General features: G+C 46.6%; 3 protein-coding genes across 4 annotated transcripts in view; all 3 read right to left on the bottom strand.

Annotated features, from left to right (window-relative positions):
• Positions 1-2,523, bottom strand: part of PTGES (prostaglandin E synthase) — a 34,944-nt gene extending 32,421 nt beyond the window's left edge. The window contains exon 1 of one of the 2 annotated variants that reach the window (XM_086763480.1): positions 2,397-2,523. The gene's annotated coding sequence lies outside the window, so the exon portion shown is untranslated. Of the gene's footprint in view, positions 1-321; positions 411-2,396 lie in introns of those variants that run through there. The other variant, XM_086763478.1, reaches the window with a different exon arrangement.
• On the bottom strand, positions 1,435-6,810 carry LOC104474013 (torsin-1A). Its single transcript, XM_086763474.1, has 5 exons — positions 6,581-6,810; positions 6,032-6,297; positions 4,044-4,219; positions 3,825-3,952; positions 1,435-2,846 (listed from the first exon to the last, which is right to left on the bottom strand). Exons 1-5 carry the CDS (start codon positions 6,786-6,788, stop codon positions 2,596-2,598), a joined length of 1,029 nt encoding a protein of 342 aa, XP_086619600.1. The 5' UTR covers positions 6,789-6,810; the 3' UTR covers positions 1,435-2,595.
• Positions 6,811-7,279: 469 nt separating this feature from the next.
• C20H9orf78 (chromosome 20 C9orf78 homolog) lies at positions 7,280-13,578 on the bottom strand. Its single transcript, XM_086764120.1, has 9 exons — positions 13,440-13,578; positions 12,023-12,082; positions 11,317-11,368; positions 11,034-11,104; positions 10,730-10,807; positions 10,090-10,287; positions 9,476-9,612; positions 8,627-8,725; positions 7,280-8,211 (listed from the first exon to the last, which is right to left on the bottom strand). The coding sequence occupies exons 1-9, from the start codon at positions 13,520-13,522 to the stop codon at positions 8,120-8,122; spliced, it is 870 nt and encodes a 289-aa protein (XP_086620246.1). The 5' UTR covers positions 13,523-13,578; the 3' UTR covers positions 7,280-8,119.
• Positions 13,579-13,631: the final 53 nt, after the last annotated feature.

Genomic DNA, 13,631 nt, shown 5'->3' with positions numbered 1-13,631 from the left:
TACAGAGCATACACGGGAAGCGTAAGCTGTCTTGTTCACGAGGACTTCGCACTATGCCTGCAGCGCTCTGCACACACCACAGCTTGGCTGTTTGTCCCAGTGTTAGGCAGGTGAATCTCAGGGCCAGGCTGTCTTTTTCTATCAAAAGCAGCACTTAATACATCGCTGTATTTTAACTATAGCCTCTAATTTTATGAGCACTGCATGGGATCTTGGAATGTTCCCTACAGAAGAAGGTTGAATTGAAGCAGCAGCTGCTTGTACTGGACTTCGGTAAGAACAAACAAAATTCAGTCCCAGTGACTGCTCAGCTACTCTTACCTGGCCAACAGACTGTTTCTCTGGGGATCAGACCGTTCCCCGCGTTTGACATTTTCCTTTAAGTTGTCTGATGCAGTTTCAAGTGGCCTATTAAAGAAAGTAATGGCCAAAGTTACCCAGTCACAGCAAGAAAGACAGAGGACCTCAGCTTTGAAACCATGCAGTCTAAAGGGAAGGAATAACAACAGGATCAGATCTGGGAATGATTTCAGGCACATACACTTCTCATACCCAGATGCAGGAGATGCTCCTGGCCAGCTCTGCTCTTTTCAAGGACAGAGGAGAGATTAAACAGAGGCACTCTCCACCCTTTGAACATCATTTCTACACCCTCTAGAGGAAGCTTCCATCCCTCTAAGCCATCTAGGACTATGTCAAATGCTAGTATCGATGCCGCAATGGCACACAAAGCAGTGCAGTTAATGCTGGAAAAGCCACAATACTGCTTGGCTGAATTCTTTCTTCTGATGAGAAGGTACGAGACAGCAGTAAAAGTTTATCGTTCTCACGTCTGCTTTTTTCCATTAGCCAGTCATTTGCTATAATCAGGTGATCAAAGAAAGAGATAAATACTGGAGTTCAAAGCACTTATTTGCTGACAAATACTAGGACTGATCATTTGCATATTACACACCTTCAGAGCAGAACCGGACAGCTGAAGTCTTACTGACCCTTTTTTCCCCCTTTAGAGAAAACTTCAAGATGCTGCCAGTGACAATGTGGGTGGCTTCAATCAGAGCCTGCAGGGAGTTCAGTCTGGTACCACAGCGGGAGGAGATGACGAGAAGCAGGGTTTTAACTGCTCTCTATAAGACAACTTCATCTTTAGGATACTGTTCAGCACACATATGTCTAGAAAGTCCGCCTCTACAAAAATCGCACAGATGTAATTAGTACTGATGGTCTAGAAGTGCAGCTTCCACTCCAAACTTCGTTTCCCTTTCACCAGGTAGCAGAGTGGCATCTCCTCCCCATATCTATTCCCTCTGAACTCAAGAAGTGAGATTTCAAGCACAGTTGTATTCAAGCACAGCCAACACTTCAACCAGAAACATAGTATGCTCTTCCTCAACAAGCAGTACGTTCATGCAAAATTAAGATCAAATCACTCAATGCAAAGAACACCAGAAGGTAGCTAAGAAATACACTTCTGATGAGAAAAGTTTATTTTGAATAGAAACTGGAGTGAAAAAAAGCCTCTGCAGTGCTCACATTTAGAAACAAGTCTGACATGCTTCACAGTAACTTCAGTTGACAAGTTTCACAGTTTTTTCTTCTCCAAATGCCTTTGGATCTGTTTTCATCTCTGCCTCTGAGGCATACAGTATCGCAAGAGGAAAAAGGGAAAACCCTGCCAGCTCACCCATGAATTCTACATGCAAGTAAAGAGGAAATCCCCTCTTCCTTCGTGTGAAATTTAACCTGTACATGTTTTCCATTAAGTTATACCCTTTCCATGAAGCTGACTCACCAGTCAGCACACTTTTCTCCCTCCTGAGATCACTCCCTGGAGAGCATGCTGCAGGTATAAAAAAAAAAATTAGCAAAAATAGGAACCAGCTGCACCGATGTGGCAGTCAAGGATTTTAACTCATTTCATTGCAATATTAAGTCCGCTCTCTGAACACTATTCACACCAAAGAGTTTCATATTCTTGGTTTGATACTCAGCAGACCAAATTACACAGCTGTTTCGAGAAAGACAATGGTACTGCATGATGCTGAATAGAAGACACTGGACTTTTTAAATTACAGAATCCCCCCTTATCTTTACTGGAGCCAAGCTGTTCAAGGACAAAAGACACATATCCTACTTTTAATGCAGTTATAGGAATACTCCTACACAAGCCCAAGGAAGGCTTTCACAGACATAGCAACTTTGATTAAAATTCTCAATATTGTCTAGAGATCTTCCACATCAAATCAAAATCCAATTAAAAATCAGGTCATAGTCTCAGTCCTTCTACACATGCCAACAGTCTGCCAAGAGGTTCCAACGATCAACACACAATCCCAGAGGAATCTTCGGCACCGTCAGACACAGACCCCTGCATTCACAACGCAGCTCGTTCTTACCTGGGCAACACAAGGCCGAAGTACTTGGGAGCCGTGATTAGTGACAGAATAAAAATGCAGAGGCACTGACGCTTATTTACACTTCAGTTAAAAAACAATGTTCCTTTCTTTAAAAAGTGCTTGAAAAATGAAATGTCCCGGGTTCTCCACTTTGTGATTAAGTTAAATACGCTTCTTTGCGGGTTGTAGCAATAAAGCGTTAGAAGTCATAGTAATAATCCAGCTTTGCATCCACAGTTTTACATCCTTTATCTGAATAAATTCTCTCCTCTTTGGGGAAGTATGTCATCTCGTCGGCTACTCTAGTTAAAATGTCTTCATCCACAGTATAGCCCCGTGATTCAATCTCAACCCTGACGCACATTTTCACATGTTTGTATTCCAGAGGCAGGAAGGGAATGAAGTAGTCAATGAGATTTCTGTCAATCAAGGTGCTGTGCCAAAATCCACCTACAACGGGAAAGAGAAGAGGTTTAACTCCTCAGTTAAACACTACCGTGAGATGAATGAGAGCAAGATGCACGTTGTTGCCCTCTGATACAAACCAGTAAGAATTCGTCTGCGGTTTTCGGGCCCTATAATGGACAAGTAAGTCCAAATACAAGCCCATTCTCATGGTACTTTGGGAATAAAGTCTTGGGACACACAAACGTGGTCTATTGGAGTTAAATGAATGAATTCTAACTGAACGCATTTAAGCCTTGCTCCCCACACGCTAGTCTCCTACCTTCACCTCTCTCACCTACAGAGGAACAGGGTATTATATCTTATCAGCTCCCCCAGGCCAGCCTGTCTTGCTCCTTTTTCTTAGAGCTTGCATCTAATCTTTTAAAAAAATGCAGTAAGTTTGCTTCCAATACTAACTTTAGAGCCTGATTATGTTAAAAGCCCTTTTCACCAGAAGTCCTGTGTGAGGAAACATAGGAAGCACTGGACTGCCCATAGCAGGGCTGGAATGTCAGCTTGTTCCCCATAAATAGCTCCTAAATAACTGCCCGAGTGCTTTTCACAGACTGAGCAAGACAGGCTAGGTGAGCTGGGGGCCAAGAAAGCAGCTTCCCCATAATAAAACAATTTATTGTCTTTTTCAGCTAATGCAATATCTAGCCTAGAATTACTGTCTAGATTTCTGTTTGCTTTCCCTTTAGCCCATTAGGATGTCAATAAAAGCACAGCGTAGACTTCCACCAGCATATGCAATCCAACAGACAGCAAACATGCCAGTAGCCAAGGTGCACACGGAGCTCCTTAACCTTCACTTCATCTCAAGAGACGACTGTCGGCCCCAGAACCACATCTAGGCTCCCTGCTAGCCAAAAACTGGAGGCCACATCAAGTAGAAACCATAGCTGCAAAAATGCAGCTAAATGCAGCCCATCCCTTTTGTGGAACTTTTACCACCTCGAAAGCAATCACAGTTTTACTCACTATTTTTGTTATTGAAGACTGACACAGACAGTGCATTTTGCATATCTGTGAGCTGTATATCTTCTCTTGTCCTCCCATTTCTCCAGAAATCTAGAGCCACCTCTGTTATCTTTTCAGCTCCTGCATTGCTAAGTAAAGAGAAAACAAAGATTGTAGCTGGAGGTAGTTTTAAAAGGCATCGAGTGTACAGAACAGTAAACCTGAGAAGTCATTTCTTACCTGAGGAATATGAAGATGGCTTGCCGGTAAGACACCCCATCCAGAAACTCATAATAGTCTAGGAATGGCTTGATGGAGTCAATGAGTCCTGCATGCATTTTATCCATTTCATCAAATATGAAGAGAGATCTGGGACAGATGCTCACATTTCCCCGAATCCACGACTGCAACTGGTCCTGAGTGGCATAAAAATAAAAGATGCTGAAAGAGTTCATGGTGAATAGACAGAAAAAAGCACTTCTGCTTATTGACATTTGTCCTGAAAGAGTAATTTCAATTGTATCACTTTAACACCTTTGGGTTCTTGGCTAAAACATGGTTAAAAGCTGTAAATAAAACTAACAGAATCTCATGCTGGTTCTAGAAAAAAATTGAAGACAACAAGAGATAACATGAGACAAGCAGGAAATCTCCTCGTGAGAAAGATATTCCTGTAAGCATAGCAAAAAAGAAAGTGCACAGTCGGACAAAGAATGGGTACCGCCAAGGAACAGCAACACAAAGCAAAGCCCTGACAAGTAAGATGATTATTTCTGGCAGCACTTTGGTGCTTAGGTGTCAAAGCTACAAACAGTATTAAATTTGCTACCTGAACAGCACCAGTGAGAAATTGCACCTGCAGTTACTGGTAAAAGAAGAAACAGAATTCAATTCTCAGCCCTGTGTTTCATTCACAAGTTAAATGAAGACAATTATAAGCCATTTTAAAAACACAATATTGGCCAGAAGAGCTAATGTTTGATTGTATTTAAAGACTCTCCCACTTAAGTGCTGCATTTTTCTCTCATTTAAGTGTAACATTTAAGATCAATAATGAAGTAATTGGGGAAAAAAAAAAAAAGCTTGATCTGCTGGCAGATGAATGAGAAGTAACTGTTCTGAGCTTTTTAAATGACTCATCATGTTTTGATATTCACTGTTTACTCAGTCCCTGACCTGCAGAGGCAGCACAGGAAGGCTGCACTGGATGTATCGTGGATAAGAAGTGACAGTCCCTCCTGCTGCCTTGGGCAGCAAGTTTCCCAAGTGTAATCACCTTGAAACAAAAGCAGAAAAGGATCCGTTTAATTTTAAAACGGCTCAGTTGCAAGAAGAGGAAAAGTAAGCTGTAAAAGAGGAAATAGGTATTTCCTCCATTTGGAAATCAGGTTTGTAGACCATCCCGTTGCCATTTTTAACATATACAAATGGAATATAAACAAACATTCAGCACTACAAGTGGTACTCATTCAAACCCTGCTGTTAACAAGGTTGGAAATAAAAAAAAAAAAAACAAACCCAAACAAACAACCAAACCAAAACAGAAAACACGCATATCAGCTACTGCTTCACATGATATTCACCTGCCTACAGGACTGCACTGACACTTACCAAACTGGCAGAACAATTCCAAATACACTAGTCTGTACCTGTCTGACAACAAAGTATTTTGCGATTTTATGTTACAGGTGGGAAATGGATGCATAGAAAAAAAAAAAAACAACTAAATAACCTGCTCAGGGTGCAGTAAAACTGGAAAGTACACCCGGGCCTCAGGGATCAAGCTGCAGCTTGCCATGGTGCCCAACACACCTGGAGGTCACCGGGCGGTTCCCCAAGGTCATGAACAAGTACTTTTTTTTTTTTTTTTGCAGTATCCACCAGCATATCCCTAACCACAGAATCCTGCTGAATCATATGCGTTGTTAAGTTGATTACATCTCTAAGCAAAGTGTAGAACAAAAAATAAACCTCATCGTTCTTCCCTAAAGAGAGGCTCAAAACACATGCAAAAAACTTCACATTCACAGGGAAACCAGTCCTGATGGACATTAGGATTTACCCAGTTCTGTACAGAAGATTCCAAAACTGGCATAGGCCACATATTACAGCATAAAACAACATCTAGGCTTCTAGTACTGATCGTGCTTTAACGTTTATAATTCAATACAGCAGTCACTGCAGCGGAGCTGCGCCCCATCGCCACGGGTTGCACAGCGCACTCTTACCTTGTAGAGGTTGATGCTGTGAGCGTGAGGAAAGTGTAAAGTGGCCACGAACTGATGGACATATTTACTCTGCAAACCTCTTTTATAAATGCTTTCAGCAATTATCTTACTGACAAAGTTTTTGCCTGTTCCAGTCCACCCGTGCAAGGAAAGGGCAAGAGGCTTTTTGGTGTTGGTGTTGTTCAAGAAGCCCCTCACGGCCTTTACAACCACCTTGCTCACCAGGTGCTGCCCGAACAGCTTCCTGTCCAAATCCTCCTGCAGAGCTGGATGGAGAGAACGCACCGTCAACAGCGAGCGGGGAGACGGGCGCGGGGCTCTCACCGCCTTCTGCCTCCTTCGAGGAGGCCCCAGCACCCACCCCGGCGTGAAGGCTGCCAGCCGCAGGCTGGGGGCAAAGGGCCGCCCGAGCCGGAGCAGCGCCCCGCGGGGAGGCCCCACGGGCCCTGCCCGGCTCCCGGGGCCTCTGCACCCCCCCAAACGCCCTTCTGCCACCCCCGCAACGTCCCCTCCGCCCGGCCCGGCCCCCAGCACCCGCTCAGCCCGCACCGGCGGCGGCGCGGTGGTCGTGCCGCTGGAGGCAGCACTCCCTGAAGTAGCAGTACAGCCGCGGGTAGGAGATGAAGCCGGTAAGGGCCGAGGCGGCGCCCGCGATCGCCAGCCCCAGGCTGATGGGCTCCACGGCGCTCGCCGGCCTGAGGAGCGGCAGCAGCGCCAGCCCCAGGGCCGCCCGCAGCGCGCCCCGCCGCAGCTTCATGGCCCGCCCGGCCCCGCGCTCCTCCGCAGCTTCCGCCCCGCAACGCCGCTTCCGCCGCCGCCGCCATCTTGGGTGCGGGCAGAGGCGGGGCTGACGCTGACGGCGGCCGCCATGTTGGTTGGGCACCCGCGGGGCCGCCCGCCCCTGCCACGAGCTAAATGGCGGCCTCGCGCGGTGAAGCCGGTTAAATACCGGGCGTTAATTAGCAGCGCTGCGTTTGCAGGCATTCAACGGAGGTGCCACCTCAGACCCGCACGGGGACACAGGCTCTGAGACAAACTACCGCGTTTACCTGACCCAGAGATTTTTCCCTTTTCTGCAAAAAAAAAAAAAAGTAAAAAGTAGGGCTACCCCCTGCTCCTCCCTGGAGTTTCCACACCTGAGTGACAGGACATGAACACCTGCACAGGCCCTCATTACCCCAGAAAGCACTGGCTTATATCCCTGAAGGAAAATGTCATTTACTTAAAAAAAAAAAAAAAAAAATCACTTAAAAACACTTTTATTATTTTCCAGTTCCAATCTTGCCTACAAGTACCTGCACATTACATCCAGGAAGACATGTCTGACACCAGCTGTGGGTCCTCTGGCTTCTTCACCAGCTGCCGTGTTGATCCTAAGAGCCAAAAATGCAATTTTCCTCCAGTCCAACATTTACAACCTGATCCAATTTTCTTCTTCACAGCTAAAATAAAGTGAACTGCTACAGAAATAAGTCTACAGCGGGGAAAAAGATACAAAACAACACAGCATATGATATAAAATCCCTGGCACCGACCACAGACGCAGTGAGGCAGCGCTGGACACAGCCAACGCAGATTCCTCGCAGAGCACTTGCAAGCCAGGCTGAGGAGCAGTGGCACTGAACACGCTGCTGCAGCGTCTCAGCCTTACACACTGCACAGGAAAGGCCCTTGGGAACAAACAAGAAGTCTCTTACAAAATTGCATTCAAGCAAACCAGCTTTAAACCTTTATATTTACATGGCAAACAGCACTGCTGCTTTTAAAGGATTTTTTTTTTTTTTGTATTTTTTAAGAGGGTGAAAGAACCTGTAAAAGAAAGTTTTTCCTCACTAAAAAATGCCAACCATGAAAGCTCATATTTTCAGTTATAAAACTTCTTTTATAAGAATAAGTTATATACAAGATTTTACCGACCAGAGTTCACAGTCACTTGCAAACTGATTCACTAGAAGATCACAAGAAAAGCTTTGTAGGCAACATTAGCACGTGAAGGTCGTGACTCTTCCCAACTCTATTTCGGGTCATGGACACAAAATCCTCTATTAGTGGAAAATAAGAACAACTGCAGACTTCAGTCCACATTCTTCAGTATCGCCTATTCATCTTCTTGAATTTCTCATAGTGATAGTCATCTGTTGCTTTTTCATTGAGTGGCCGTTTACGATTTGGAGGAGACCCTTCAAAAGAAAGAGAAGGAAGTATTATTACCTCGACCTTTCACAGGAGACATTTCCTTAACTCCACCACTTCCCTTATAGAGCCCCTTGCTACGTGAAAGGTTATTGCTTTCGCTGTCAGTGCTCCCCAGCCTTGCATTCCTTGCTATTCCAGGTTTCATCAAACCCTTATCAGCCAGTTTTGGCAACACATTTCACTTGTGACCTTTGCTACTTCACCCTTGGGCATCTCTTAAAGAGGCTTCAGATGTGACCTCATAAGGGTACATGAAGTGCAACAGCCTCTCGGGGCTCCATTTCCCCACTATTTCAGAGCACCCAGAGAAGAGAATTTCGAAAGAGCTAGATAAACTCTTCAGGAGTCTTGTGCAGAGAAATTAAGTGTCTCTCATGACATTCCAGATTAGCAGCTTACTCTCAGGTTCTGGCCTCTCTGTATCCCCCACTCTCAGTGGACGAGGCTTCGGCTCTTCTTTGTTCCTTCGCACTGGTGCATTTAGCTCCTCATGATAAACTGAAAGAAGGAAAACATCAGATAAGGAACATTATCTGGAGCAGTGTTATTCAAACAGACATATTTCATTTGTTACAACCGATCTTCAGCACAAACAACAGAACATCAGAACAAGCATTCTTGTAATTGGTTTCTATGGATAATCAATACACGTAAGATGGGATATAGCAAATTTCAGTGGCACTATTTCATCAGGAGTGGCCCAGAGACTCTTCATTTCCTTCAGAACACACAAATCTGACTCCAAATCACCCCTGTAAGCATGGTCAGACACAGCAGAAAGATGTCTTTCCTCCAGATGGCTGCGGTATGAGAGGCTCTCCCGGAAATTAATTCCCATCTCCTGTCTCGTAAGGTCTATGTTTGCTTCACCACCTGTCTGCTTTGGCAGCCTACAAAACGGATGCTCTTAATTCTAAGCCATCATTTAGAATCGCAGACAAGGCAGGCATTTCCAGCACATGCCCAAGACACAACTTACAGAAAAAGTCTTGAAATTTAGGAGACAGCGTCAGTTGGGAGTTCAAGAGCAGAAAGTTAAGCCACGACTAATATGTCCCTCTCCTTGCTGAAGGATGGAAGAAAAAGACCAAGCCAGATGGAGTCTATATGAGCATCCCAAAAAAAGAATCAGACAGCTGCTTGTACTGACATGTGAACTAATTTCTCCTGCATCAGATTCTGTCCCAACCGCTTTTCTTAGCATAGGAGAGGGTCACACTCAGGTCAGGAGAGCTACACGAGACTTACATCTGTTGTGCTGGACATAGTTAACAGCCATGTTGGTGGGAACAAAGGAAGTTTCGCTGTCTTTCTTTTTGTTCTGCTGCTCTGCCAGCAGCTTGGCCTTGGCCTCTTCAGTTGAGATGATATTTTTTATTTTTGCGCTAGAAGAAAAACAAAGAAAAAATATTCATTCATATTTAGGAACTGTAGTAGGCACTGAAGTACTACATGGCTGGATTTTGGGGATAGTAATAGCACTGCTATGGTATCTGATGTGTTTTTTGAGAGAAGAGGCAGTGCTATAGAAACAAATGTTTTGTTTCAAAGGCAAAAGGGAAGCTCACATCTTTACTCTATCTTCTTTCAGTGCAGAGCATAAATTGATCCTCCAGAAAGCTGCTAGATTCAAATCATAAAAATTAAGAGCTTTTTCCCAGAAGTCTACGACGGAGCTGCACTGGAGCCCTATCCCTGTGTAGGATGTGCTGTGTAGGTACCGCGCTAATCCAGAACAAGGCTCAATCCCATCACAGAGCCAAACTGGGGCTGTATAATCCAGCCATACTGCTGCTCTGCCAATCAACAGCTGCTCATCCTGGCAATTCAGGCCTTAAACAACAGATCTGTGAACAACATACTCAATTCCCAGGTCCACTTCCGGAATGCCGCTCAGCATCTGGTTGGACAGCATCTCCTCAGTCTTCTTGGCAGAGGAGACACGGATGTTCTCTGGCAGCTCATACAGAGAGTCCTCAGCATTCTTAAGCTTCACCTTCTGCTCCTCATTCTCCACAATTCCCTTTCTCTTCTTCAGCTCAGTCTCAATGTACTTCATCCTAAACAGCAGCACACAAAGGACACACAGTATTTAATTCTGTTCTCTGTCCCAGCACTGCTGGGTACAGCTGCGTCACTGTCCCCATAGCTAGGGGAGAGGGAAGAACAATCTCTCCAAAATAACTCAGCTAACACCAATAGCAAGATGCAATTGTCCAAGAAATGATCAGATTTTCCAAGCTCTTTCACAACCAACAGGGAAGAGGGAAGGCTCCTGCCAGTATTTAATGCCAAGCTGGCTGGTTGGCACCTCCCATCTTTGTCCATGAAAAAGCCTTCACGAGTCTGGAAGCCAGAACGTGAAAGAGCAAGAGAAAGTTTCAGTGAGAACTGGGAAGATGTTCTGGAACTACACAAAATCCAAGACAGGAAAAAAAATGAATCGTGAGGGGACACCCAGCTACGAAGTCAACATCCCAGACACAACGCAGCACAACTTACATGTCAGCATCTTCATCCCGCCTGTTGGTTTCAGCTGAGAAGGAAGTTCCCAAGTTTAGATCTTCTTCTTCGTTAATCCTAAATGGAAACCACAATGTTACAGGGTTTTGTTTTGTTTTTCATTTGTTTTGGCTTGTTTGGGTTTTTTTAACTACTTTGACAAGTGAGGGTAGCAGTAACTACCCAAACTGCATTATGTTAAACTCTTCAAAGCAACACAATATCTGGTTCCTTCATTACTAGCTGGCATTTAATACTAATTAACGTGTCCAGGAAGACATCCGCAGAGCTCATATGCACCCACCTGTCTTTGCCTCTTTCTTTCAGCTTCTTCATGTCCACCATTCCCCCAGTTTTCATCTGGAATGGGTCATCCTGTAAAAGAAGGAATAATGAGAAACCCTGAAGCTTCCCTCTAGTTTAATGGTAGCCTTTGTAATCTGGGTAAAAACACAGAGAACATTTGAGTATTGAGCTGTGACATCAGTCCTACCACAGGCTAGACTCCCACAGCGACCAGCTGGACTGCACTGATGTTTTCACATCACATCTTTAGAGCCGAGGCAATGAAAGTGTCTAGCACTTACCACAAGCGTTGCTTCTTCTTGCAACTTCTCTCCCACAAGCAGAGCTACAGCGCTAGTCAAGCGGATAAAGAAAGTAAATAAAATTCAGTGGAAGGAAGCATATTACCAGCAACACTGCACTTTTTAATCCTTCTCTAAAACTAGCAGATGGTCTCACACACTGTATTAGCACCGAACTGTCAATCTTCCTAATCCCTCCACATGGACAGAGGAACTACTACTGTTCCGTGGGAGATGAGAAGTTAAGGCAGATTTTAGTGCCTTCCAGCGAGTCACCAAAATAAGGAACCACGTTCATTGCTGGTGTACGTTTCAACTAGCTCATTAGCTGATCAATGGCACTAGATGAGAGGGAAATTAGGATGGAAGAGCTGAGAAAGTGTCCAGTTTAAACCATGTGTGCAGTATAAAAGTAATTTGGTGAAAATACATTTCATGGTAAGTCCCAATCTGAACCTTTTTCATCACGGCTGGGACACAGAACAGGCCTTGCTCACTGCAAACTGACACTGTGCGCCTGTACCAAACTCCCCCTCTTTTCCATCCCAGGCTTTAACATAGAAACTCCTCTATCAAGAACATGGTTTTGGCACCCTCCGACATGTAATGGTTTCTACTGAAGCAGGCACGTGACAAGAGAAATTTACTGTTACGTTCCTTCATTGGATAAAACACCACTTCACATCCTTGGTGCTACAGCCCTTACCTCACCCCATTGGGTCGCTTTCTGAGGCTCTGAACTTCTTTGGCTTCCTCAACTTTCAACCTGAAGAAAAAAATATTTGACTTAGTACTTGATGCTTTGGTTTTAATTAATTAATTTGATTTTCTGCAGTTAACATGGAATCTTCTAGACAGACTTTCCCCTGAACTTTTGCATACCAGTGTCCACTTTTCTGGTTACAGATTAGATTTATATTTTCCACTTTACTTTACTAAAGAAATTCCATTTATTTAAGCAATCAGAAAAGGCCACATGGCATCTGCTGGGTATGCTCTTCAACATGTCTTCCCTCAGCTGAGGAAAGAAGCACCCAAAAGTTGAAAAGCTTTAATAAGAAGCCAATATGGGAAGAAAGAGCCAAGGATCACGCCCATTAAGATCTCCAGACAATATTCTCCTTTCAGTAAAAAGGAGGGTCACCGAGTAACAGGAGTTCATGCAGGGCACCTTTACTCCTTCAACAACTGACACTAGCTAATAAAATAATGAAGTCACTTCTCAGGGGAAGGGGGAACTAACGAAGCTCCCAATTTACAGCAAAAACAGCAGCAGCTCTCAAGCGACTGTAACTGAGCTGAACGGTTGTTAAGATACATCAGTGCATGAGCGACTCAGAAGTTTACAATAAATTTAAATACTAAGCCTCTATATATAGACTGGCCTGCATCCTTAGTTTCTTCAGGTTTTTGGACTTTTCCTAATCTGAAAACAAAACGGACCCTCTGTGAGTGCCCGTTTCCAAAAGGAAGAAGTGGAAGTGAAGCAAACGTCCGAAATTGCACACAAGGCTGGCAAAGGGGCAGGTGCCAGGCAGGAGAGGGTCTCTGTCGCTCCGCTGCGACCGAGCGCTGCTCTCGGCCTTGTAAAGCCCGGCTCCCGGGGCTCTCCTCGGCCCCCCCCCCGCCCGGCTCCCGGGGCTCTCCTCGGCCCCCCCCCCGCCCGGCTCCCGGGGCTCTCCTCGGCCCCCCCCCCCCGCCCGGCTCCCGGGGCTCTCCTCGGCCCCCCCCCCCCCCCCCCCGCTCCCGGGGCCCTCCTCGGCGCCCCCCCCCCCCCCCCGCTCCCGGGGCTCTCCTCGCCCCCCCCCCCCCGCCCGGCTCCCGGGGCTCTCCTCGCCCCCCCCCCCCCCCGCCCGGCTCCCGGGGCTCTCCTCGCCCCCCCCCCCCCCCCGCCCGGCTCCCGGGGCTCTCCTCGCCCCCCCCCCCCCCCCCGCCCGGCTCCCGGGGCTCTCCTCGCCCCCCCCCCCCCCCCCCGCCCGGCTCCCGGGGCTCTCCTCGCCCCCCCCCCCCCCCCGCCCGGCTCCCGGGGCTCTCCTCGCCCCCCTCCCGCCCGGCTCCCGGGCCCGCCCGTACGCCCCGGGAGCGGTGGGCCCAGCCGGGCTCCCCGCTGTGTCCCGACCCACCTGACCTCCTCAGCGACCTGCTCGTCCTCCTCTTCCTCCTCGGAGTCCTCTCTCCGCCGGCGGAAGGATTTCTTGGCCGGCATGGCACCGCTCGCCCCGCTCCGTCGACCCCTCCACACCGGGGGCGTCGCTCGGTGACGACGTCACATCCCGCGACAAAGCCGAGCGGGCACCGCCCGTCCGCCCCCTCCC

Source organism: Chlamydotis macqueenii, chromosome 20, assembly GCF_036417535.1.
Source record: "Chlamydotis macqueenii isolate bChlMac1 chromosome 20, bChlMac1.mat, whole genome shotgun sequence".
Classification (NCBI taxonomy): Eukaryota; Metazoa; Chordata; class Aves; order Otidiformes; family Otididae; genus Chlamydotis; species Chlamydotis macqueenii.
Note: the sequence above shows the minus strand (reverse complement) of the source record. Positions and strands in the feature narration are given on the sequence as shown.

Bases quoted from the DNA above. Each gene is read 5' to 3' on its own strand.
- C20H9orf78 (XM_086764120.1), bottom strand. From the start codon at position 13,522: ATGCCGGCCAAGAAATCCTTCCGCCGGCGGAGAGAGGACTCCGAGGAG. The intron at 12,083-13,439 runs GTGGGTCGGGAC...TTTTTTCTTCAG, and splicing joins CAGGTCGCTGAGGAGGTCAG to GTTGAAAGTTGAGGAAGCCA. The intron at 8,726-9,475 runs GTAAGTCTCGTG...TCCTTCTTTCAG, and splicing joins CTATGTCCAGCACAACAGAT to TTTATCATGAGGAGCTAAAT.
- LOC104474013 (XM_086763474.1), bottom strand. From the start codon at position 6,788: ATGAAGCTGCGGCGGGGCGCGCTGCGGGCGGCCCTGGGGCTGGCGCTG. The intron at 6,298-6,580 runs GTGCGGGCTGAG...CTCTCCATCCAG, and splicing joins CGACCACCGCGCCGCCGCCG to CTCTGCAGGAGGATTTGGAC. The intron at 3,953-4,043 runs GTAAGAAATGAC...CTCTTTACTTAG, and splicing joins GCCATCTTCATATTCCTCAG to CAATGCAGGAGCTGAAAAGA.